Below are 24,338 nucleotides of genomic sequence, written 5' to 3' on the forward strand. Positions count from 1 at the left end.
AAAACCAACGTGGAATAGTAATTGCCCCTACCCTGCGCTTAATAACTGCTTGGCAGCAGCAACTGGCATCGACTCTCTTACATCACCGTGGAGGAAATTTGACCCGCACTCTGCTGAATTTTTTATTTTACTTCCCAGCCACAAAAGGCCCATTTAAGGTCACTCGGTGGGATGTTAATAGAATTTAAGTACAGGCTTTGACTAGGCCATTTCAAAGTTGAACTTTTTCGTCTTTCTGCCAATGAAAAGAGGACTAGATGGATCATTTGGGGGTTAAGGTTAATCAGTGGTTCCTGAAGCACCAGGGCATCACACTACCACCACCGTGTTCGACTGCTAATGTGCTAGTTTCGTGTTGGTCTTTAAGTTTAGCTTTTGTCTCATCTGAATACTTTATCAAAGTAAAGTATTCAGTTCACTGAATACTTGATCAAATCAATATGTTTAGATGGAAATGTAGGGGAATTTTGATAAAATAGAATAGAATAGAATAGAATAGAATGACTTTATTCATCCCAGCAGGGAAATTACTTCGCAGTTACAGCATAGAGACAAGACACAATAACAACTACCACTGAGTAGTAGTTGTAGATAAAATAAAAAGTAAAAACTGTTAGCCAACTTATCACTGAGTTACGATCACTGGCATTATCTGTGACATGCAGAGCTACAGATGATGTTTTGGGTTCTTTTATTACCTTCTGGAGTAATATCATGCACTCTGAGTAATATTTAGTAGACCAGCCACTACTGGGAAGTTTTCATCATTTTTTATTAGTGGATATTCAACATCACTGGGGTTTATTGGAGTTAATGTGTTGGTGTTTGAGATTTTCTTCTTTTTTTTTAGCCTACTTCATGTTGTCAGACAGGTACTATTAAAATGACTTACTGAGTATACTCAGCTAGCGGTAATCAAGCCTGGATGTGGCTCATAAAAGTTTATGAGTAATTACTAGTGGCAGTAATTACCTTTTCACGCAGGGTGAGGTTTCTTTGGAAAGCTTTTTCCTCCCTAATAAATGAAATCAATATTTAAAAAAGAACAAAACAACAACACACTTTATTATCTATTCAGGTTATCTTGTCTTGTATTAAAAATTGATTATCTGAACCATTTAAGAGGTGGAAGAAAATAAATTTGTTAGGAGCCAAATACTTCTCAGTCCTTTACAATAGCTACAAAATACAAGCCTTAAAGACAGCTTTTCATTCATGGGGAGAAATTGAAGCAAAAGAAAAGAAAAGAAAAAGTAGGGGGCAGATCTTGATTGGTATTCTTCCTCTATCTTCCTGGCTCTCTTCTTCATGCTCCGTATTGATCTCTGAGGTTACCCTGTTTCCATTTAGTCTCTTCTCATAATATATAACACATCTCCGATTCAACCTTTTCTTCTCTTTCTCACTTCTCAATGACAGAGGCAAGGGGAAGGGAAATACAAGCAGCTCCGGTCTGACAACTGGTTTCCTGTTATTGAAACCCGACCAAATAGAAATAAATAACTAAATAAATAAAAAAGCAAAGCAAAGGAATTCGCCAGTGACACCAAAGAGGAAAAAGATCTGCGGACAACTGGAGCAGAAACAATTTTGCATACTTGTATGATTCACTGCTCATCCAATCTGTGAATGACTACAAAGTCTTGGATGAAATAAAAATGTGCTGGAACATTTCTCTAATTGCGACCTAGCCAGCGCAGTAAACAAAAATGCATTAATCACGGCGAGCGGGCGCAGCGTCGATAAATCAGTAGCACTCTGTAGTGAAACAAAGCAACGTGATTACACAAACACAAAAGCTGCGGGTTTGTTCTGTTCAGACCGAGCAAAACTGGAATAATATTTCAGATTTGTTTAATGGATCTGCATAAAATAGCATATTGTGTTTGCAAATGACTCAGAGGGCCATCAGTCACCGACATCGCATCAGTCGCACGCGCTGCATCGCCTCTCCCCTGCTCATTATATCAACAGCAAGCTGTGCTCCCAATAACACACACCCTGCCCTTCAGAGGCCATCCAAGACGCTGTACGTCAAATTCAAATCGGCATCAAAACAGAACTTTTTACTTCGTTTTTGTAGTTCTATAAAACATTTATCGGCCGCAAATTCAAACAGCTGAAATGTCCCACAAGTGGGAAAACTTTATCACTTTGTTTTATTGCTGTACAAAAGTGATGTCAGCCGCTGCTTCATCACATGTTTACTCCAAGGAGTCAAACTGTGTTGTAATCTGATCAGCTGTTTCTCCGGCTTCTTATGGTGTTTAATGTTTGTTTGTTTTTTCTTGGATTTCAGCTGTTTTTTCATTCATTTTTTTTTAATTTTTAATACTTTTAAAAAAAAAAAAACGATATCAGAGTAAAAAAAAAAATTTGTAAGTTGAACCAGACAAAAATGATTTTAGAAAATAAACCAATTTTTCTTAAAAACCACTGGTGTGTTGGTCAATCAGACATATTTTAGAATTGGCTAATTTACCCTTTATTGGCTTTAAATATAAAATAATGACTTTCACATTCATTAAAAGCATCCCAAACTAAGAACTCACGTCTAATGCATCAACCATCAGTGTGATCAGGCATCAGTTTATCTCTACGAAGACTTCTGCAGCCAATATTTTTTCCCTCTTTCGGTTCTTCAGAAAATCTGAATCTGTCAAAGTCAGAATTGGCCGGTCCGACCTCAAAGAAAACTGGAAATCGATATCGGTCAGAAAAAGCTGACTTGCATTAAAAAAAACTTCTTCAGCCCCAACGGGGTGATCCGCAAGGTGCTTTGAACTCTGGAAACTTGGCATATAGAGGAGAGTAAACAGAACTTGAATGCATCACCTGTGTGCTGCTTAAAGATGTGACTCTCAAGTGGTTTTTCGTCTTCATCAGTTGTCTTCTGCAGTCCTAATTTACAGGAACGCTTCACAATATCTATATCTGGTTCAGGAAAAGAGGTAGTTTTGGTGTCATAATCTGCATTATCTAGCTATGTTCTCTTGTCTTTCCAAGTTTCAGTAGTGTGTAACATCAACGGTTCCCAGAAAAACAAAATATCCAATTAATGGTACGGATGACTCAGTTCTAGCTTTAAAAAGTGAAGTGTAAATTTAAAATAAATAAAAAATACTTCAGTTACATTTTGAGATTTTAAAAAAATCTCAGATTAATGGTTGGATCTTCTAAAATTCCCACGGGAAAAAAAAAAAAAGTTAAATTAATTCATTTTTCTGCACGACCTTTCTCAGAGTATTAATAATCGTGGAGGTTGCTGCAGAGCACCAGGTCCACACACAACCCTTCCAGGATAAAATGGGTGTGGGCGTAAATGGAGTGTCACTGATTCTGTAAAAAAAAAAAAAGTTATAAGTCCCTTAAAATATAATTTCAACTCTCTGAATAAATATTGTTTCTTCCTGATGTTTCAGTGTGAGATAATCCTGCTAAAATATATTAATGATTAATATTTAAGCTTTTTAAACCTCTCTGCTGGGCTGTCAATGACTCTGCACTAATAACAGAACATGCTTGTGGCAGCTTAGTCACCGCACTACCTTCTAGAGGTCGTAATGTAATGGTTACCGGGGCCCCTAATTATTCAGTGAACGCCGAGCGGTCGTATAAAAATCTTTTTCCACACTACTACGAGCCGAGACTCATTTCAGTTATACAGGTTTTCCCATGAACTTCTCAGGCAGCATGTTCCACTTCTCTTTATATAAACACACAATGTTCCTAACATCCCTAATTTCTCCACCATGCTTGAAATGTTCGCCGACTCTGCGTGTCCGGCGACAACGCTCATGTTTTCGTCTAGTGGAAAGAAACAAAACGAAATTTAAGCGACGAGCCGAGGAGCCGCGCTGCCAAACAACCTGGAGGCGGGTTTATCTGAAGGTGGGACCCGAGGGAGACGCGGTGACATGTTTTGTTTTTTAAATGTGGCTGAATACTCAGCGCTTACACACAGTCAGCTGAGAGCCGCCGTCCGCTTCGGGACATCGCCGGGAATTCAAAACTGATCTCATCCACTTTGAGATATGACATAACCGGTGAGACTGAGAGAAAAAGAGGCTCTTCACACTCATCTGCCTAATTGTTCCACGAGAGTCGCATTCCCTCAGAAGGAGCGCTAACACCCAGAGGAAAATGCTGCAATGAAACGGTAAAAGAACAGCGGGCAAAACGGGAGAGAAACACTCCTCAATGCATGCTGGCTCCTGTTCTTAATTACAGCATACGCAAAAGTGTCTCGTTCATTTCAGCAGGGTGGGGCGAGGGGAGAAACAGGGAACAGTTTATATAATTTTCACCTCGATTAATTCAACTGTGAAGCACGAGGATTAAGGACCTTAACGCGGGGCTGTACTCCTGCTCATTAAATACAGGAGAAAAATGTAAATTCCCACATTTCAGCTTCAACCCAGATGTTTTTAATGTTGACTATGTTAGCTGAAGGAGGGGGGGGGGGTGACAAAAACACACCCAGCCCTACAATAAAAGTCAGATACACAAGAGAAGAGAAGAGACAAAAACAACACAAGCGCTTTCCTCTGGTTGATTTATGTGATTCTATTACATTAAACATTCTTTCCCCTGAGCAGGCTCAGCTCCCAAGCAACCATTGCTTGCAGCTCTAATGTGCCTGGCAGCGGGCCAGGAAAGGCTGCCTGCCTTATTGATTGCCAGATTGAAAAGTTTGCATTTAATAGGCCCTGTAATACATGAAGGAATTATTCAGAGGGCTTCCTTGTCAAAAACCCAAATTGGTCCTTTTGAGTATAGAAAAGGGGAAGAAAAGGAAAAAAAAACAGGAGCTTTGTGACAAATGAGCTCCAGAGAGTCTCTTTTGTGCCAGAAACAAAAGTATTTTGCTGCTTCCCAGAATGATCACAGTCAAGAAGAAGTTAACTTGAGGGAATAGTTGAGGATTTTTGTAAAGTGAGTGTTTGTTAAAAGGTAAAATCATACCTGATAACTCTCTTGGCGTCTTTACTTAGCATAGATCCAGACTGGCTGGAAGCGGAGCATGGCGCTAACTGCTAGCTTAAGAGGAGCCAAGAGGAAAGTAGACTTTCTGTACATACAAGCCATGATTATTTGCTGAGAGTGAAAAATGTCAAGCATTTCTGGACAGACTAGCTATATGATATGAAAGCAATGTAATAAAATAAGTTATTTGTTAGCTTCTTGATAATGGTTAGGCATGTTTTTTATAAGCTGGAATGAGATTTTCACTGTGTCATAAGTGAAAATATCAAGATGTCATGGTATGTACGCAAACAATTTAAGGAAAAATGTAGATTATCTGAATTATTAAAAAATTATTATTCACATTTAAAGAAACAAATAGTCCTAATCCTGCAAATTGAATCTAACTTTATTTAGTACAGCTGCAATATCAACACAGTTATAATATTGATGAAAAAGTGCTAGTTATAAGTGAAATAATCTGCCAATGACACAAAACATTTTAATTTATAACATGGGAAAAATGCTTTGTTCCACTGGCAGATTATTTCACTTATAGCTACAATATTTTAATCAATATTGCTGAATTGTTGACTTAAAAAAGTTTCTAATTTGTGCTGAAAAGATACTTGTGAATACATTTTGTCTAATTTCGAGTGTACTAACATATTTGCAGTGGAAATTAGACCAAGAATACTTGGTAAGATTTTGTGTCTTTGATGTGTAATCTCAAACTGTCGTACGTTTCACACCGATCATGTCCCATCAGCTATTTTTCTAACTCATCCCACCTAAAATTAAATCCAATTTGATCTGTCAATGACAAAGACCAAAGAAACAAATTACTCAGAAAGCTTTTAACTACGATGAAAAAGTTTTTTTTTTCTTTTAAGTTTTCATCTGGAAAGAATTTAAACAACTTTTTCTTTTTTTTTTTGAACAAAGTGAACAGTAATTTAAACCACAGGAATGCTGTGGTGGTAAATTTCACCACAGCCTTTTAAAATGCTGAAATACCAGTAAATAGGTCCATGCCTACAGTAGCTTAGAGTCGCGATTTCTGGAAAACACTTAATTACGATGCTGTTGCTGAAAATGATCCTCATTACTCTACATGAGCTCAAGCAAGATATTAACTGCCTATAACTTTTCATCAAAACCATCGCTGTAAAAACTCCTGCATTATCCCTGTAAAAGCTGCAGCTACAGCCGTGTTAGACCAGGACATGTTTGTGTCTTGTCAATCTGCTTTTGTGCGTTGATGGATTGGCCCTAAACGCTGTTTGCCGTCTGGTCTCCTGCTACATCGTGACTAATGAAAGACTTCTGCTGGGTTTTGGGGGTCAATCCACTTATAGCTCAGTCAATTCTGAGAGCTGGAAGAAAAAGAAGAAGAAGAAAAACAGAACAGAATGTGCAAATACCACAGGGAGCAAATTTAATCAACTGTCTTTTGGTTGCAGATATACAGCTGCGTTCAGACTAAACAAACAACCAATAAGCTCTTCTGTGTCTCTGCTTGAGCAGGTCTGAAAACCTGCTTGACTCAGGTGAGGATACGCTATCTGCTATCGATGGCCTCTCTCATTTGTCCAGCTCAGACTCGACTGAGCAGCTGGGATCAGGGTTCTCTGATGTTGTCTGTGACAGAGGGAGAAGGAGGAATACGCCAGGAGTCTCTTCGGCTCAGGCTGTAATAGACAGCGTTTTCAAACCGCACACATCCCCTCTCCTGCAGAGTGAAATGGATGGCATGTTAGTCCCATTTAATGGGACAAGTTCCCGTTTAAGAAGTGAGTTCTGCAGGAAGGCTGGAGCAAAGGAAGGAGAGGGGGTGGGGGGAAACATCTTATCAGGAGATTGGGAATTGGGTCAGGCAAGGAATTACATGCCATTCTAGATCAAAGTTGCTGTGTGTATTTCCTCAAAGAAGGGTCCCTCATTATCAACTCAGATGTATTTCTCAGGGCGTATTCGGTGTAATAGGAAACATGATTTAATGTTTTTTCAAAAGAATGAAGGAAAGAGGAAAAAAGAGAATGTGGTGGGTGGAGGGGGGATACGAAAGAACATTTCTGGAGGCTATTTGGGACAGCCATGTTTCCCCACTGTAAAACAATAATAAGGAAGAAAAAACAGGCTTTGTTTTTGGAAAAGTTTAGAGGATAGTTGGTAACTTGTTTTGTTTAAGCTCAACTTTGATTCTTGTTATTACATAAAGCACAGATACACCAATCAATCACCCAGATATTGAATATTTATGATGATGAGACTGTCTTGTAATTCCTTTATTTCCTCTGGAAAAGAACCTGAAGCATGTCCTCTGTTTGGTCTTATAGCCATTATGACAGAAAAGGAGTCAAAATCAGAATCTTGACATCAGAGCGCAAATGAAACTGGATATTGGTATCAACCAGAGAAACAACAATCAGTGAATCTCCAATAAAGATGCAACTTCTTCAGGTTTCTTTTGTCAAATCTATGAGAAACAACAGAAATGACACCATTTGACTCGCATAAAACACTATTTTAGCACCACAAAGCTAATTCCCACAGAGCTATGAGCTGTAAACTTGGCATGCAGAAGATCAATTGAGCAATCTCTCAGATCCTGTGTCAGGTATTTCTGATTTTTTTCCCTCCTCTTTTTTTAAAGAAATGACTTCAGAGATGTAGATCATTTTTAGGCCTCACATTTCTGCATTTCTCTGCCAAATTCTGCAACCAGACATCAATATCAAATACAAGAAGGCTGAACATTGCATTTTTAACGTGAAAACATTCTCTATTTCTACCCATAATTTTGCCTTTGTGATAAACCTACACTTTCTTCATTAATTGCATGAGGCCCAATGCTCATATTAGCATAGCATTTATTTGACTGGAGGATGTAGCAGTGTGGCAAAGAAAAGAGTGACATTAGCAGCAGACAACTAGTCGGCTCCCCAAGGGGAGACATTTCAGTCTGAGGCTTCAAGGCGTATGTTACAGATAGCAATATGTCATTAAAAACACCACCATCTGTTCAGATTCCTTATTAATGTGTGGCAGACACAAAAGTAAACCCCTGAAATGCAATCTGTCGATTTTTTTTTTTCCGCTTGCAATTAGTTGTGATTATACATTCTAACGGCACCACAAAGGGAGAAAGAAAACGTTCTCCCTCCACCATCGGTAGCGATCTTCATTTGAAGTCGCGTCCAGCACAAGCACTTTTCCACAGTGCTGCTGTCTATTTCAGGCGACACATTAAACAAGCAGGTAATTTCTGACAAACTGCAGCCAGATAGGCTTTAAAAAAAACACACATTCATTCCTGATTACAAAATATGACCTCTGATGTGGCGAACCTCCACCCGCCGCTGTGCTAACAGAGCTGTAATCACTGCAACACAACAAACACACGCAGAAACACACCCACAGACACACAGCAAACACACACGCTCATGCAGGGACCGTTGCCGCTCGTCTCTCTTTGCATGGGAAAGATAAGGAGTTCAGTGGAGAATAACTGCCAGCTGAGATAACAAGTTTATATGCACGAGTCATTCATGCAAAAACCCCTCTTATTGGTCGAGTTTATTGTGTTGCTAGCAACAAAACTGATTCAGTGAGTCACGGTTGGGAAAACGCTTGTGTTTGTGAACCAGCTTTTAGCGGCGTTCCAGCGCCTTGCAAACACATTCATGATCCATTTCATATTCAGTCCCGTTAAAACCACAAGCGTCGACGACGCTGATCGGGATTTTGTTTGACAGACCAAAACCAACTGGGCAGCAGCACATCTGATACTCTGAATGTTAGAATTTATTGCACTTTTCAATCGGGAGGCTCGTTAGAGCTGCAGGATATAAGAGAAACATGAAAACATTATGTTATTATTGAATACTATGATATTGCGGTTAAATGCAATTTTGGAAACAAAAGGTTGTTTTTTTTTAAAAACTTACCGTAATTAAGTTAAATCTGAAAAGTGTGGCAAGCATACCTCTAAAAATGTACATCTATTTGCCTTCTCAAGATAAAATAAATTCAAGTTTGAGAAAAGTGATAAAATAAAAAATAAAAAAACAAATTTAAAGTCATATGAACACTTTTGCGAGGCAACTGAGACGTTAGCGTGTTGCACCGGCTTAAAAATCTAACAGAAATATTGGAAATTATTTGCTAATGGCAGTCCCTTTTTTCACAATGACTATTTATTCAGTGCAAAATATATATATATATACATATATACACACACACACACACATTTCTATTTATACCTGAATGATATGAATCTGTGGCTGAGCCTTTGTTAAATTTAAATAATCCTGTCTGACACACTGAAAGAAACAACTGCTTTCACTGAGTTACAGGAAAATCAGAGAGACAGTGAGAAAAAGAGAAAAATCAGACTGACTGAATGCTTCTCATTTTACCAAGTGCTCCTCAGGCCACCACATAACAAGGAAACAGACTGACAGGTTGAGAGAGAGAGAGAGTACGAAGGAGCATCAATGATCTATTGTTTGCACCGAGGACTCTCTGTCCAACTCCTCTGGCAGTCGATAGATCAAAGAAAACCTAAATGCATTAAAGCAACTGCACCAAGATGTCTTCTAAATACAAATTACGTAATTTGTACGTCTTTGGCTTCATCAAACACATTAAGAGCAGTTATGGATCCACGTAAGTGTGTGTGAGCGTGCAGATATAAATACGCGGCGAGACTCGCACAGGAACACACCAAAAGGTCTGGAATCTATCAAAGCCTCCATTACAATTACTTCTCAATGTGGGAAAAATGCAGTACCTCTGTGCTGGGAAACAATCCCAGGCTAAAAGTTCTCCATTTATAGTGTTTACTACAGCTGACAGGCTGCCTCTGTGTCTGTACGCTGTTATTATTTGCTTATTAGGAGCTAAATGGTGTAAATGTTGAAGAGATAATCTACATATCATGGCACAAATATGAACCGATGTAGGAAAAATAAATGTTTAATTTGTAGTTTATTACCGTGTACATGCACAGTTTAGCTTTTAGCTTGAGTGCAGTCTAATGTAGGAATACAGGACTGGATCAGTTCAGCAGTGAGGTGAATTTTTAACGTATTAACGTGCCTTTCAATTATTATATCCAAACATAATGCAAAGAAATGTGCGACAGAGAAGCCTTCGTAGGAAAATCTTTCTGTCATGAAGATTCAATTAGATACAAGTTCACTGGCGTCTCCAAGACATAACTCAATAATGTAAATCATGCTCATCTAATTTAACCAGAAATAGACGCATCTGTGCTAATATTGTTCAGTATCAAGGTAAGTAATTTAGTTATATAAAAGCAACAAAATGGCTTTCAAGGTAAACAGAATTTCAAAGAAGTTATAAAAGCTAGAAACATATCTGGTCCACGCACTTATTTTATTGTAGACTTTTTATCATTTTGATTATTTTAAATGTGCTTTTCCTGAGTTGTGCTAAGATGTTGACATGTTTTGAATCCTATTTGTCGCCAAAGGTGGAGAAAGATTTCTCTACAAGGCGACAAAGTAGAAATGAACCAAGATCTTTTAAAATCTATATTCGTAACCTTCCTGCTGTGTGTGGTCATTAATTATTAATATTATTAATTAGTATCAGCAGCAGAGGTGATGTCACACCCTGTGTGTAAGACAAAAAACATTTGCTATTATTTTAAAACAAAGAGAAAATTATTACAAAATTGACTTAACACCTTTAGCATGCTAATCTAATATTTAGCAAGGTTAGCATAGCTACAATAAAACTGATTTCTCTGTGTGTTTTCGATCAATCTACTACTGTAAAACAGAAAAACATGTTTACTATTCAAAATTGATTCTTCTGCATTGTTTATTTTTATTATCTTTTGACAAAAATCTCATTTCCATCACTTTAGATTTGGACTTGGAAAAATCTGCTCCAGGGTGTAAAAATCCAACATGGCCGCCCCGCGCATAAGAAGTGGTGAGAGCTGCAGTGAATTACAAATTCTGGACTTCATCCACAACATCTGTTTGTTTGTATCCCACTACATCAACAGCAACACGCTGTGCTGTAAAACCTCTGAATGAAAGCGTCGCTGCAGCATTTGAAGGCATGAAATGTTCTGCATTCTTAGTAGCTAATTATATCAATAGCAGTAGTTTGCCAAGTTTCTCAGGAAATCCACAGACTTTCAGACTTGCAGCAGTAACACAGCTATGGCGGATGTAACATTGTTCCCAGAATCTACTTCTAAGTCTCGAGATAGTTGCACTGCAGCACCCTTTTAAAATACATCCTCTAGCAGCATCAAATCAATAAAAACTAGCCGAATATTGACTTTGTAAACACCTGCGTTACATTTGTACCCTCCGCAGCCCTGAGTTATCTGATCGGAGGCTCGCTACAGCCTGTTCGAAAAGGGAAAGAAACAAAAAGCAGCTTAATGCCGCAGTTAAAATGGATTCACGAAGCAGATGGACTGGCAATATCATAAAATATGCAGAGTTATTAACTGTACAATCTGTGATGTCTCGAGTGCCTACTGACTAAGACAGAATCATTCATATCTATCTGCGAGGAGCTGCAATGCAGGAAGAAACATATCAAGGGAGATGTACAAAACACTCAGCACTGAGAACGGCTTCCCAAAAAGACAGAAATAGAAATGAGTCGAAAAAGGGAAAAAAAACTCTTGGTTTGCTAAGATTTAAGTATGAGTCAGACTAACTGGAACAGACAGGCAATTTGTTTAAGGGAAAGAAGGCGAATGTTGCTAAATCAACTCGGATAAAACCTCATAATCGTTCCAGTTATTTGCACAGTTTCTCAAGTTCTCCTTTGAAGGATGTTGTTGTTTTTATGTAATTATCTATGAATACTTGTTATATTTTTGAATTACCCTGCTCATTGTTTGCATCCTGTAAATACTGTGCATCTCCTATTCTTATTTTTTTTGTTTAGCTTTATGTGAATCTGAATGTTTCAGTATTAACATGAATTTCCCAGCTGAGACAATAAAGCACATTCCTCTTCTGCTATTCTAATCCCTGTGTTTTTTTTGTTGTTTTTTTTTTAAGCTTTTTGTTAAGCAGAACCATTCAAAATATATGAATTTGCTTAAAAAGGCAGATGAGTCAGTCATGTCGAGGCACCTCACTGCTGTTTAAAATGCCTGGCAGAGGTCACATCAATAGCATCTCTGTTGCTTCAGACCTGACTAATGGAGAGAAGAGAGACACAACTGTTGTTTCAGCCCTCCCTAATGGAGAGACGGAGCTCTTTATGTCCTCTGAGGCATTTCTTATTGTTTAACCATCCACCAGCCTTAATCCCACCTCTCTCTGCCGCTAAAAAAAACATTATGTTACATTCCAGAAATAAGATAACACGAATAATTGATGAATACAGCGATCCGAAAAAGTCAAATTTGATTACAGCATTCAGCGTAACAGGATATGGGGTGGTCTTTCTCTCTCTCTCTCTTTCACTTTGTGTCTTTCTCTCTCCTATTCAAATTCGAGGCATGCTGAAACATCTAATAGATTTTTCCACCCCGGCACACAATTTACTGCTTACAGATTTAGAATTCGCTGGCTTCCGGCCAGGCCACAGTCAGAGGGGAATTAATGATATGAGCGCATCAGTGAGGAAAAACAGCCTGTGATTCTCTCTCCTACAGGTCTGAGCATAATGAAGAAGCCATAAACTCCCAAACTGGGATAGAACAATATAAATAAATAAATAAAAAGCATGCCAGGGAAGAGGCATATAATCAATACAAACACTCCATTAAATTACTTCAAAGGGGATTTTGGACAGTTTCTTGAATTAGTTCTGCAGGGAAGGAAAGAAAAAGCAGAACGAGAAGCAAATATGTCTGAAGGGGCGGAAAGCAAACAATACAATCTGCTCCATACTCTGCATGGAGGAGTACAGGGGAAGTGGATTTGCAAAAAATGTGGTTTTCTCTCTTTGTCAGAGTCACAACATGGCATTGCTCTCGCAGCACCAAAGCGCGCGTTATCTTACGTCTATTCCAAGAAAGCCCTCAGCTCCTCCTCACGTTGCAGTAGGAAACGAACAAAACAGCCGCCTCACATGTGACGGTGGCTTCAAGCGTCCTGAATATCGTTCTGTAGCGTCACCAGGACAAGACAACCAGGAAGAAAAAAGAGGTGCCAGCTCTCTGTTTTTCTTATCGCAACTTTCTGCCCACATAAACACCTCTACGGCGCTCAGAACAGCCTCAGAGGAGGGACAGGATCTACTTGCCACATCAAATTGAAATGTTCTGAGTGAAATATTGTCTGGATATCAACGCGGGCCAGTCTGGCATACAGATCAGATGTTGCATCAGAGAGGAAAATACAGTGGTTTTCTTCCTAAGTGAGCGAGGCTGGGAGGAATCTGGAGAGAAGCAACCCCTTCACCTCAGTGGCCTGTCGCGGCTTCAAGCTCGCTCAATGCAATCGACGAGCTGAGGCAGGATCAAATGTACTAAACACGGGTCTGAATTTAAGCTTAAGTGACTGACTCTTGATGCAAAGCATAAAGACGCTAACAAGTGGATTTGCTCCACGGTTATCTTCCCCAGTACGTGCGCTACCACACTAAAATGTACCCAAAAGCAATAGTGGATGGCTTACAATAACTGGAAACATCAGGATATATTAAGTCCTGTGTTATTTTTATATGTGCTGCCTCTGGCTACCGAACCCGCTTGCCAGCCCTGCACAGGTGCTAACAGGCGCATCTCGACAGATTAAATTACCATCAAACAGTTACTTTCAATAGTTAATGTAGAATGAATGGACTCATTGAACAGCGATGCGCTTTAAATGTTTGTTTTTGTTCATTCTGAATGTTATGGCTTCTCAGAAACTTGGTATATTGGATCAAATCAACTGGAAAAGGATAGGTTATGACACACACAGTCATGGGGTAGACTGCTGACTTGACTGCTGTCAAACAGACAACTACTGAAATATTTCACAACATTTCAGCATGTGAATGTGCTGTGAAGGGCTTTGGAGTTCTCTGGACTTGACAAAGCACTGTCAAAGTGCAGGCCATTCACCATTTACCTCAATGATGGAAAACCACAAAGATTCTTTGCTAAAGAAGTTCACAGAACACTCTCATTGAAGCCTTTTGATGGGAAATTGTGTGGAAGGAAAATTGAGCATAATCACAACCAGAAGTAGATTTAGAATGAGAAAGCTCATTCAAAACTTTTGGAGAGGTTTATTTGTTCTTTTTTTGGTCATCTTTTGGATTTTCTGGTTGGATTTGAAGTTTTTTCTTCTTTCTGTGTGTAATGAGTGAATGAGTTTAACTTTCTGAATCAAAGTACTGACATAAATTCACTTTTCAAGGTCTAATTACACCTTTAAAACCTGCATAATAATGGTATGTTGGATGAGTACATATAAGAATAAATTGCATGTCTTTCACATATTTATATCAAACACTGTCTATTCCACAAAGACCCAGCAGAAGTGTCAAAAGGGTCATTTTAATTAAAAAAAAAGTACTGCTAACTTTAAGTTGTTTCTATAGAGAGCCACATAATGTACTTTAACCTATAAAAGAAACATGTAATGGCAATGTTTTCATAAGAAAAAATATTTAAAACATAACAAAATAAAGTCGGGAAAAGCCAAAAACCCTTCAAGGATTAAATACTGTATATATGAGCAGATCCCACATGTGGCTGCCACTGAGCCCTGATAGCTTGTAGCTAACCTTCAAGGAGAAAAAGATAAACTTGTTCAGCCAGTGACAAAATGGGGAATTTTACAAATTCAGTTGAGCGGGATGAATGATAAATGTTTACAAGTTCTCTCCGTGAATATCGGCGTTTTCTCTGGTTACTCTGATTTTTCTCCCAGAGAACAAAAAACATGCATATTTTATTAATTGGAAACTCTTACTTGTGCTATGATTACAGTAAATGTCTTGATATTTGTCTCTGAAAATACTCAGTAAGTAAATCATGAGACATCTGTTTATTTTGTCTTTTTGTAAAAGTGAATAATAATATTAAATCCTCTGATACGTTGTCTGAACACCTACTTTCCAGTAGATATCGCTCGGTCAGATCACTGCAGTTTTATTGCTTATATTTTACAAGCACCAGTATAAAACACATCCTTTTTTTTTTCTTTTGCTATTTTTGCTACACAGATGCATTTTACTGTGTCAGTATTTTCCCAGAAGCCCCTGATCCTTGCAGCGCTGAGCGATGAGCCAGCTACAAACGACACCTCAGGTGAGGGCAGAAGTCAACACCATCGACGTTGCTGAACAGAGGAGTCAAAAGCTACGACCTTTTATCATCCCCCACATCATATCAAGTTCACAATGGGTTCACTGGTTTGCACAAGGAAGGTTTGAACTGAAGAAACACCTCGACGGACGGGGGGGAATAAATCACTGAGACATTTTTAGAGGGCCAGCCATCTTTTGTGTTATTTATTTATTTATTTAATTTCATCAGCTGTATTTCTCCCAGCACACATCAACAAAGTGTATCAGAAGATCCAGCTCTCAAACGCTCAGCCTCGCAGTATACAACCAGAAACCAATTTCAGCAGGCAGCAATGAAAAAAAAAAAAATGAAAAAAAAAAGAAGAGAATCAGGCCAGTCCTCTGGGGAGAGATAGAGGGGCAGAATGTAAACTTCCCTGGCAAACCATCCCTGGTGGGTTGAGCTGTAAAAAGAAGCTCTGAAGCTCAGAACAGGACAAGATAAACTGAGCGGACAGTTTGCGTTACCTGATTAAGTGAATCACATTACAGATTACGCAAGGAGTGCAAAATACAATACAGCACACTCAGTGCTCTTGTGGAACAAAGTCGTCTTTGAGTTCTCAGGCTGGAATTTGCCGGATGCTTATGAATTAGAATTAAAATATAATAAAATCGAGTGTACCTTAATTTATTTGCTCAACTACCAGAACCTGAATATTGATAGAAATGCTAGTTTTCTATCTCAACACGTATCCGTTATGTTTTAGAGTACAGTTAATGAATGCTAGTCAGACTAAAGTGGGATTATTACATTTCAACTAAAAGGATTTAATGGGGATGCATCTTTCTTCTGTTTGAGTTAAATTTTGACTAAAAGGAGATTTATTCTTATCTGTTTAAACTTCAATCTCAAATACATTAAAAAAAAAATCACTTTGTAGCATTTTTATTTTTGCCATGTCAGTTTATACCTATATTTATAAATAATTTTTCTAAGTAAAAAAGTTATTTTGATTTTTTTATTTTTGGCAATGTAACAAATTAGATTTTATCTTAAAATGAATGAATACATAAAGGTGCTGCTTCTGGACGAAAAATAATTAATCAGCTAAAAACAACTAAAGAAATTTGTCAACAAATAAATTGGAGAAAAAATGTACTAGTGGCAGCCCGACTACATGTAAAAGTTAAGGTACAGCTCAAAGGATCAAAACAATCAAATGTTAAAAAATGCAGACAAGGTTGTTGGCACCATTGGCATAGATTCATCAATAATCAGAATGATTAATGATTAATGAATAATGACAAAGCATTTCTATGCTACAAGTGTCAGAAGAGATAAAAACAGCAGTAAAAAAATAGATATTAGTTGCTGTTGCTGCTCAGGTTATTCAACTCTGTCGAAATGGTCGTTTACTCAACTGACTGTCAGAGTCACAGAATCACTCCAACTGTTTTTTTAAATTTTATTTCTTATTTTATTTTGTGGGTTGGAAGCAAAGAAACGTGGGATCCATTGCTGAAGACTGTCCAGCGTCAAACTGCTCCTCTATTATCGTTTAAGCTCATTACAGAAGTTCCTGTTTGGGTCACTGTCCCGCTAAAAGACCCAAACAAGAGGCATCATTTAAAATCTCCTGATATGTCAAAACGTTTAGGATGTAATCCACTTACTAACAGAGTTAGCAGAGTCTTAAAGAGTCCCAATATGTGACAGAGGTGGAGACCAAAACAGTTCCAATTAAAGTTCGGTAAAATTTATAGGTTTACGTTTATGATGGTGTAAAAATTTGAAAAGATGCTGTTGTCTGCGGTTTATCCTATCTAAGCAGTTGACAGAAACTTTGATCGACATATCAAATATCACTTAAGAAAATATGTTTATTTTAAACAGATTGTGCAGTTTGAGAGAGCATATTTCGTTAAAAACAACTGTTCTCTAAAAAATAAAAATCAGTGTGAAATGAGGCTACTGCAAAAAAAAGAAAAAAAAAGGGGGAATTTATCTTAAAGCTTTCACCAACTCCTTTACTGGTGTTGGAAACAAATTTGTCAGAGTCTGTCTTTTTAGGAAGTGAAGATTATTTCAGCTACATCAGTGAAATTGTTCTTGCATCCAGAGCTGTAATTTGAGTTACGACCCCGACTATTTCCACCTTAACGGCATCGGGGAGCTGTGAATGGTGCAGAACTCGAGGCAAAGGTCACTCTAATTAAATATTTTAAGCAGCCATTCATTTCCAGAGACAACGCACAGCAGAACTCTGCTTCTTTACAATCCCTCCATTTTCTGAAGAACAAAAGAAATGTCCTCCGGCGCTTCTTACGCACATTTGGTTTTTATATTTAAAAATGTTTAAAACAAATGCACAAGAATGCATTTCAATAACAATGGCAAAAAGCCAGGAAAACTTACGACACACTTGGAAGAAGAAATAACAAAACACTGTTCCCCCTCAATAACAATGGCACACTTTATTGCTCTTTAGTACACAATGGTTTTCTGTGCAGATTGTGGTTTTGCTGCAGTATCCTGTTATGGGGAACAATCCAATTCTTCTTACATAGCTACACATCAGCCCAAGAATAACAATCAGCAAATGCATCACTCAAAGAATAGAGTCACTTCAGGCTAAAACAAGAAGAAACAGAAAGAGAGAGAGAGAGAAAGAAAGAAAAAGAGAGAGAGGGAGACGGGGAGAGTACAGATCTAACATAAAAATCAGTTTAGAGAATGAGCCAACGTATTACACAGAATTAGACATTCAGAAACAAGATGCTTTAAGGCTACGTTTCTATCTGATCTGCTCCTGCTGCAGCATGAATATTTCATCTCAGAAGTCAGCAGCGTTGCAGTGGCATATTTCATATTTTCTATGCAAAACACAGCGCGCAGAGCAGCGCTCGTTTGCCACGATGAATAAGTGATCCGCTTCCCAAAAACTCTCCAACACTCCCCTCATATTGTTACACTGTCAACAAGCGACGCACGCCAAAGACGCAGCGAGCAAACAAACAAACGAGTGCACATCACTGATTGTCTGCGCATCACATGTGTGCATCTGTTCCTATCAAACAGTGTGTATGCGTGAGGGCGTGCGTGCGCGTGCGTGCGCGTGCGTGTGTCTCTAGTGCCCCTGCCAGAATCCAAGCCCGTTCTGCTGAGTGGGCAGATTTTCTGGCGGAGTGTCCCATCGGAGTGACAAGTGCATTTAGAAACAGCCTGATGGAGTCATTAGCGGCAGCGCTGCTCATTAGCAACATAGGCACACACACGCACACGCACCCCCACACACACATATTCGCAGCAACAATAGTGTTATCATCAGGTTATTGCACCGACAACGGTTAAATCTATAAAATCTAGCCGCACATTTAGAGAACGCCAAGATATGGAACATAATACCGCTTAAAAAGCAAGCTGACAAATCTATTTATGTGAGCATGCAATTATAGACACACACACCCAAGCAAATTCACATCGCATTGATTACTGGAATAACAACAAAGCATTCATTATTGATCATTTTGTCCTTTTTGCGTATGAGCTTCATGCAGCATTGAGTAATCAAGGGCAATACAGCATCAGACACAAACACACAGCTGCTTCCCTGAGTGGAGCAGAAAAAGTTACACAAGTCATCAATTAATCCACATTTTGTGCAGAACAAGTCAAACATTTATAAACCTTAAACAATGATTTATCACAGGGCCGGGAAGCAGAAATAACCCTGCTTTGAATCTTTAGGGGTAAAATCTCTGACCTCACAAAAGGCAGCATAATCAAGAAGGTATTTTTAGCACGTTTGATAAGTTATTTTACACCAGCTCACTGAGCATAAGGCATTACATCACAGCCATGTGAGAGAGACTGGCAAACAGCTTCAAAGAGAACATAATGTTCCTTCTGAATTATTAGACTAAAATGCCAGAGTTTCCTATTTGCATTGAATGAGTCATCTTCTGCTTTATTGTGCGACTGATTCATGGCTAAAAACTACAGCGAGAGCCCAAGAGTCAAGAATGAAGCGTTAACAGGCACTTAATGGCACAGCGTACGAGATGAATACACCAGACAACCATTCAGACGCGCACACACACACACATCAATGATCCTCTAAGCTGCTGCACGGCACAGGTAATTATCACACCTGAACTGATGGCATCAGAGGTGCTATAAGCTGGAGTTTGATGTGACTACTTTGGAAGTATAGTTTCTATATTTCCCAGTCAGAAAACAAAGTAGTTGCGCTCCATGTGATCATAATATGTTGGCAAACTGGCAACATTTACCTCCAGCCTGCGGCTATTAGCGCAACTCTTAGCTCATTATACCAGAAACAGCTACAAGCTGATGAATTACTCCAGTCAAGACAACACTTGTTAAACCAAGCAAGGAACAATAAACATGATGTGATTTATGGCGAGCAACGAAAGCAAATACATAAACATGACGACATGACGACACAGGGGTAACGGGGACACCCCCGCACACGTCGTCTGGGCCAGCGGAGACCCGGGAAATGCGAATGCTCACCTAGCTGCGCCCGCTCCCTCTGGACATCCTTGAAGTTGAGGCCGCTGGTCAGCGTGCTCTCCCTGTAGCGATGGAGGGCCTCGCGCCGCCCGTTGGTCCCCAGCTCGCGGAGCACCGAGGGTTTGAGCGGCTCCACCTTCAGACCGTTGGCCCATCCCGAGAAGTCCGGTACCGTCCACTTCACCAGGTCCTGGAGTCGCACGATCACCTTCTCGGACACGGCGATGACCTCGTGCTGGAAAAGAATCACGAGTTGGGCTGTTAGACCGGCAGGCAGCTCAAATTATGATGCAGTTTATCCCAGAGGCGAGAATGAGAGCTAGCAAATGGTAAATGTGCAAAAAAAACTTAAATAAATCCATCTCTAATTGCAGTGTCATCATCTCACTCCAAAAAATAATCCATCACTTCCTAATTCAACATCAAAAAGATCATTCCTCTTGGTTCTGCTTCAAAATGGGGAAGACAGGAGAACATGCTGTTGTAAAATGCTGTAAAAGTAAAATGTAAAAACATTGGAAGCAGTGACAAACACCTGAAAATGACAAACCTGTCACTGTCCTGTAAGAAGGAGGTGCAAAAGTCTCCATTATGACCATTTGAAGCTATAATTCAAGCAGCTGCTTAGGAGAAATGAAAGAAGAAGTCATTTCTGTCCTACTATCACAAACGTTAACATGCTGCGTTTTCCACATTAAACCGTGATATTAGCTTTTACCATGTGGTTTGATCAGATGAACTTTGGGATCCAGGACATGTTTCACTGTGCGTTTGCGCTACTGGAATAAATATTAATATTTCATCAGTATAATTAACTTAACTGTGCACGTTGATAAATGTAGATAACACTATTCTTAAAAAAAAAAAAAGGTAAGAAATTCCAACAAAATCTCACAAGAAAATGTATGGATACGTAGCAACGTTTTTAGACAAAATATTAAAATATAATGGTTCAAGTATTATGATACTGAAGTATTTCCCAATTAAAATATACAATTTATTATCCCTCATCCTGGTCGATGAAATTAGTGAAACTGTTGTTTACAGTGATGCATTTTAAAGATTAACCACATGTTTGAATATGTGATTAAAATTACTTATTACAGCCTGATATAACATTTAGTTGCAGTGATTCAGCCGCACACACTGTAAGGCGGAAATAATTAGGGTCAAAAGTTTGGTAAAACCGGGTATGAAATCAGAACTTCATCGGTAAATGAAAGACGACAAACGGACTAAATCAACTAAATTAGCATGAGCACCGAGTGGCACCGCGGCCGGCTGTGGGACGCACATTAACGCAAGTAAATTACAGCGGCATGAATATGGATGATGTGGATGATTGCTGAATTGGATTTATGTCGGGGAGTTAAATCAATGTCAATGAGGACCCCGCTGTTTTGAGACTTTCTGATTAGCATTTAGGAAGTTGGGCTCCTGATGTTGGAGACGCGAGCGCTTTCCAGTACGCCTTCGGAGTTTGGAGAAGCAGATGAAAAGTAAACTTATTAGGGAATGAATAGACGGCGATATTGTGTGGACACGGCGTCTGTGATGCAAGGTAGAACTTCAAATATAGACATAAATGTGTCAGTCTGGCATGGAGAAATGACTTTAAGCTCAGTACTTCAGTCAGCTCAGTTAGCTTACTAAATAAGATTTACTCTCTCTTCACTGTGTGGGTTTAACCTCCTTTTTTTTTTCTCCTGAGGTTGATTCAGCTCCTTTAATAACTCTCAAACTCGAACAACTTAAAGACCAGCGGAGTGGGGAGGCAGCAAAGACTCTTAAATGTGTTTCCATTTGAAGAGCTAATGGCTGAAGTGCTTGTTACCAACAGAATGGAGAGGTTTTGCTGCAAGATGGCTATTACAGAAACGGGGAAATCTGGAGGACAGATGTCTGAAAAGGCTGAAACACAGAGCAGGTCTCTGATGTTTACCTTGGTTATCTCCAATTTACCAGGCATCTGTCTGGCTTTGTGCATTTCCCCTCAAAGAGCTTGTGTACGACTGACATTAAAATAACATTCATTATGTTATATTTATGTGTGTAAGTAGAGGGTGTGCACCCAATAAAGCTGCAATCAAGCAGTCTTCTGTAATCAAAAAGAACAACCCCGCTGTAAATCCTTCATTTTAGTCTTAAAATGTTAGGATCAGTGTTATTTTTCTGCTTGTGTTCTTTGTTTTAATTGAAATATTTTGGTGTTCCTGTTTTTTTCCCTCTCTCTCTCTCCCCAACAACATTCTAAAAACAAACACATGTCTTCTCAGCGTTTCATATTCTCTCTGAGTGCTCCGTCTATACAATTACCCATATTCAGTTCTCACATCATCTCCTACTACAGGCATATCAAATCCCAAACAGTTGGAGACAGTATTTCCTTATAAAGCAAAAGCCTGCGAGGGATAGCTTGATATAGCTGTGCCTCCCTCACTAAGTAAAAACATCAAACATGGGTTTTTGGTCGTCTTATAATGAGCTGTCTTCAGCTGTCAAGTGGTGGCGGGTGCTTGTAACCGGCTTTCCGTGCATTGAAAAACTGGCGTAAAAAAAGCAGGCCATGTGAATAAAGCAGAACAATGGTAAATAGCATTCAGCCTGCAGCCAAATAAGCCACATTGCTCCGTTTCTCCACAGAATTTATTCACTGCACTTTGATGCAATCTGTTGACTGCGCATAAAGAAACCAAATGTTTCAGCGGAGCCTATTTAAAGCAGAGATAATAGAGTGAGATGCAACATTAAACCTTGAAGAGAAAACTAAACTAAACAAACAAAAATAATTTAAAAAAAAAGGCGATTGCTTTTATATTAATCCGCTGAAAGATGCGATGATGTGTGAGCGCGTCAACAGATCCTGTTTGGGGACTTGTTTGGCTTGAGAGCAAAAAACACAACAGGTGAGCACAATTCAGCAGCTGTCAGCACAGTCTCCAATATAATCAGTCTATGAAGTAAGCTGCAGCGCTGAAAAAATAAAAAAATAAAAAATCAGCTACCATAAAACAATTCCTTATTTTCTGAGACTACTTTCTCTCTCACTCACTCACTCACTCACTCACTCTCTCTCTCTCTCTCTCTTTTTTTTTTTTTTTACGCTACAAGCCAAACTCAAAGTGGTTACAGACTGAGAGCTAGAGAGCAGGAAGATGATGAATGATTTGTGGTTTGCATAGGACATGAGATTTGGTTGAGAAATATGTAAATAGTGGAGAATTAAGAAACTTTTCTGCACACAGTTTCTGAGAACGAGGCCGGCCAAGTCGGTTATTGAGAAAGAATTACAATAACATTATTGCACCAACCCGGGTTACTGCCATGCATACAAAAACACCGAAGTGGCACTCCGACCAGATGATTTTTATTGTATCGCCACAACCTTTTTATTGGTTTGAAGTCCGAAAGAGAACCAAAAATAACTTGTCACTATCAAAATGGTTTAAATATGGAAACGATGAGGCTGGGATTTGAGAACTGCAAATATTTATATTTCAAAGACTTTCGGTGAAGTATTTTCAGATGCTTAAAAGGTTTGCTTTTGTAGTTCATTAAAAAACACACACACTAAGAAACTGCTTGGTAAAAGTGGCACAATTTGGGTTATTTAGTTAACTGAGGTCTTAGTGAAACTTGGACCAATCATGCCTGGGCTGATTTAACACAACATATTAGGGTTACTGCTTTAACTCTGCACAGTGGAGTTAGGTTACTAACCCAGAAACAGCTGCTCATTTGAGGGGGAGGTAAGGGATGCTATGCCTATAAATTTGCAGCTGCAGCCGCACGCCCTAGCTAAGGAGCCCTATAAACTGTTTGGAAAGACAGAAAAATCGACTTTATTAAAATTCTATCTCTCTGAATAAAACAGAAGAAACATTACCCGTCCATACAGAGCAGCTCTTCAAATGTAGAGAGCTGAGCTGGAACTAGCCTGTGCAAACAAGCTCAGACAGACGGCTAATGTTAGCTTAAGTGAACTAATTGGTTCTCCGGTGTTAAATAGCATCATTATCGCAACTCATTGACATCAATACAGCATATTTTCACATCTAAATATTTATTATTCTGTTGTACTTAAAATGCTCAGTGAGTCATTCAGCTGTTTACTTCAAAACAGCACTCTGTGAAGAATAATTATGCTGCTTCTAAGTCTCTTCTGTGACACAACAAACTGCATCACGGTTTCTGACTCAATGTTTGAGTGAAAATTTCCCAACATTATAATCTGAGCTCTAGTTTAAAGAAACATCGCAACAGTTTTTTTGTTGGGTTTTGTTGTTTTTTTCTCTTGGGTATCTGGTTAATAGGAAGAAATAAACTAGTAAAGACTAAAAAATATTGAAAATAATAATCAACAACTTGAAGGAAATCACTCTGATTCTCCTGAATTTATCAGATGACTAAATGTCTCAGCTCTAGACATCCTGTAATTTTATCCAAGATGAATCATTCCAGCGGCATTTCAGCATGCACTGCAGGGGGTCCGCGACTCGCTTCTTGGATTTTGAGCTTCAAAGATGCAGCTTGCAAACTCTGGGCCATGCCCCTATGTAAATGCCGCCCGTCCACACTGCGCTGTCATTTCCAGTTA

General features: G+C 38.9%; 1 protein-coding gene across 1 annotated transcript in view; it reads right to left on the reverse strand.

The window, feature by feature from the left end:
- The window catches only part of arid5b (AT-rich interaction domain 5B), a 106,287-nt gene that overhangs the window by 71,524 nt on the left and 10,425 nt on the right, over window positions 1-24,338 (reverse strand). The window contains exon 3 of the mRNA XM_028006646.1: window positions 19,742-19,976. Coding sequence (XP_027862447.1) covers window positions 19,742-19,976 — 235 coding nt within the window. The remainder of the gene's footprint in view (window positions 1-19,741; window positions 19,977-24,338) is intronic.

Source organism: Xiphophorus couchianus, chromosome 22 (assembly GCF_001444195.1).
Source record: "Xiphophorus couchianus chromosome 22, X_couchianus-1.0, whole genome shotgun sequence".
NCBI classification, from domain to species: domain Eukaryota; kingdom Metazoa; phylum Chordata; class Actinopteri; order Cyprinodontiformes; family Poeciliidae; genus Xiphophorus; species Xiphophorus couchianus.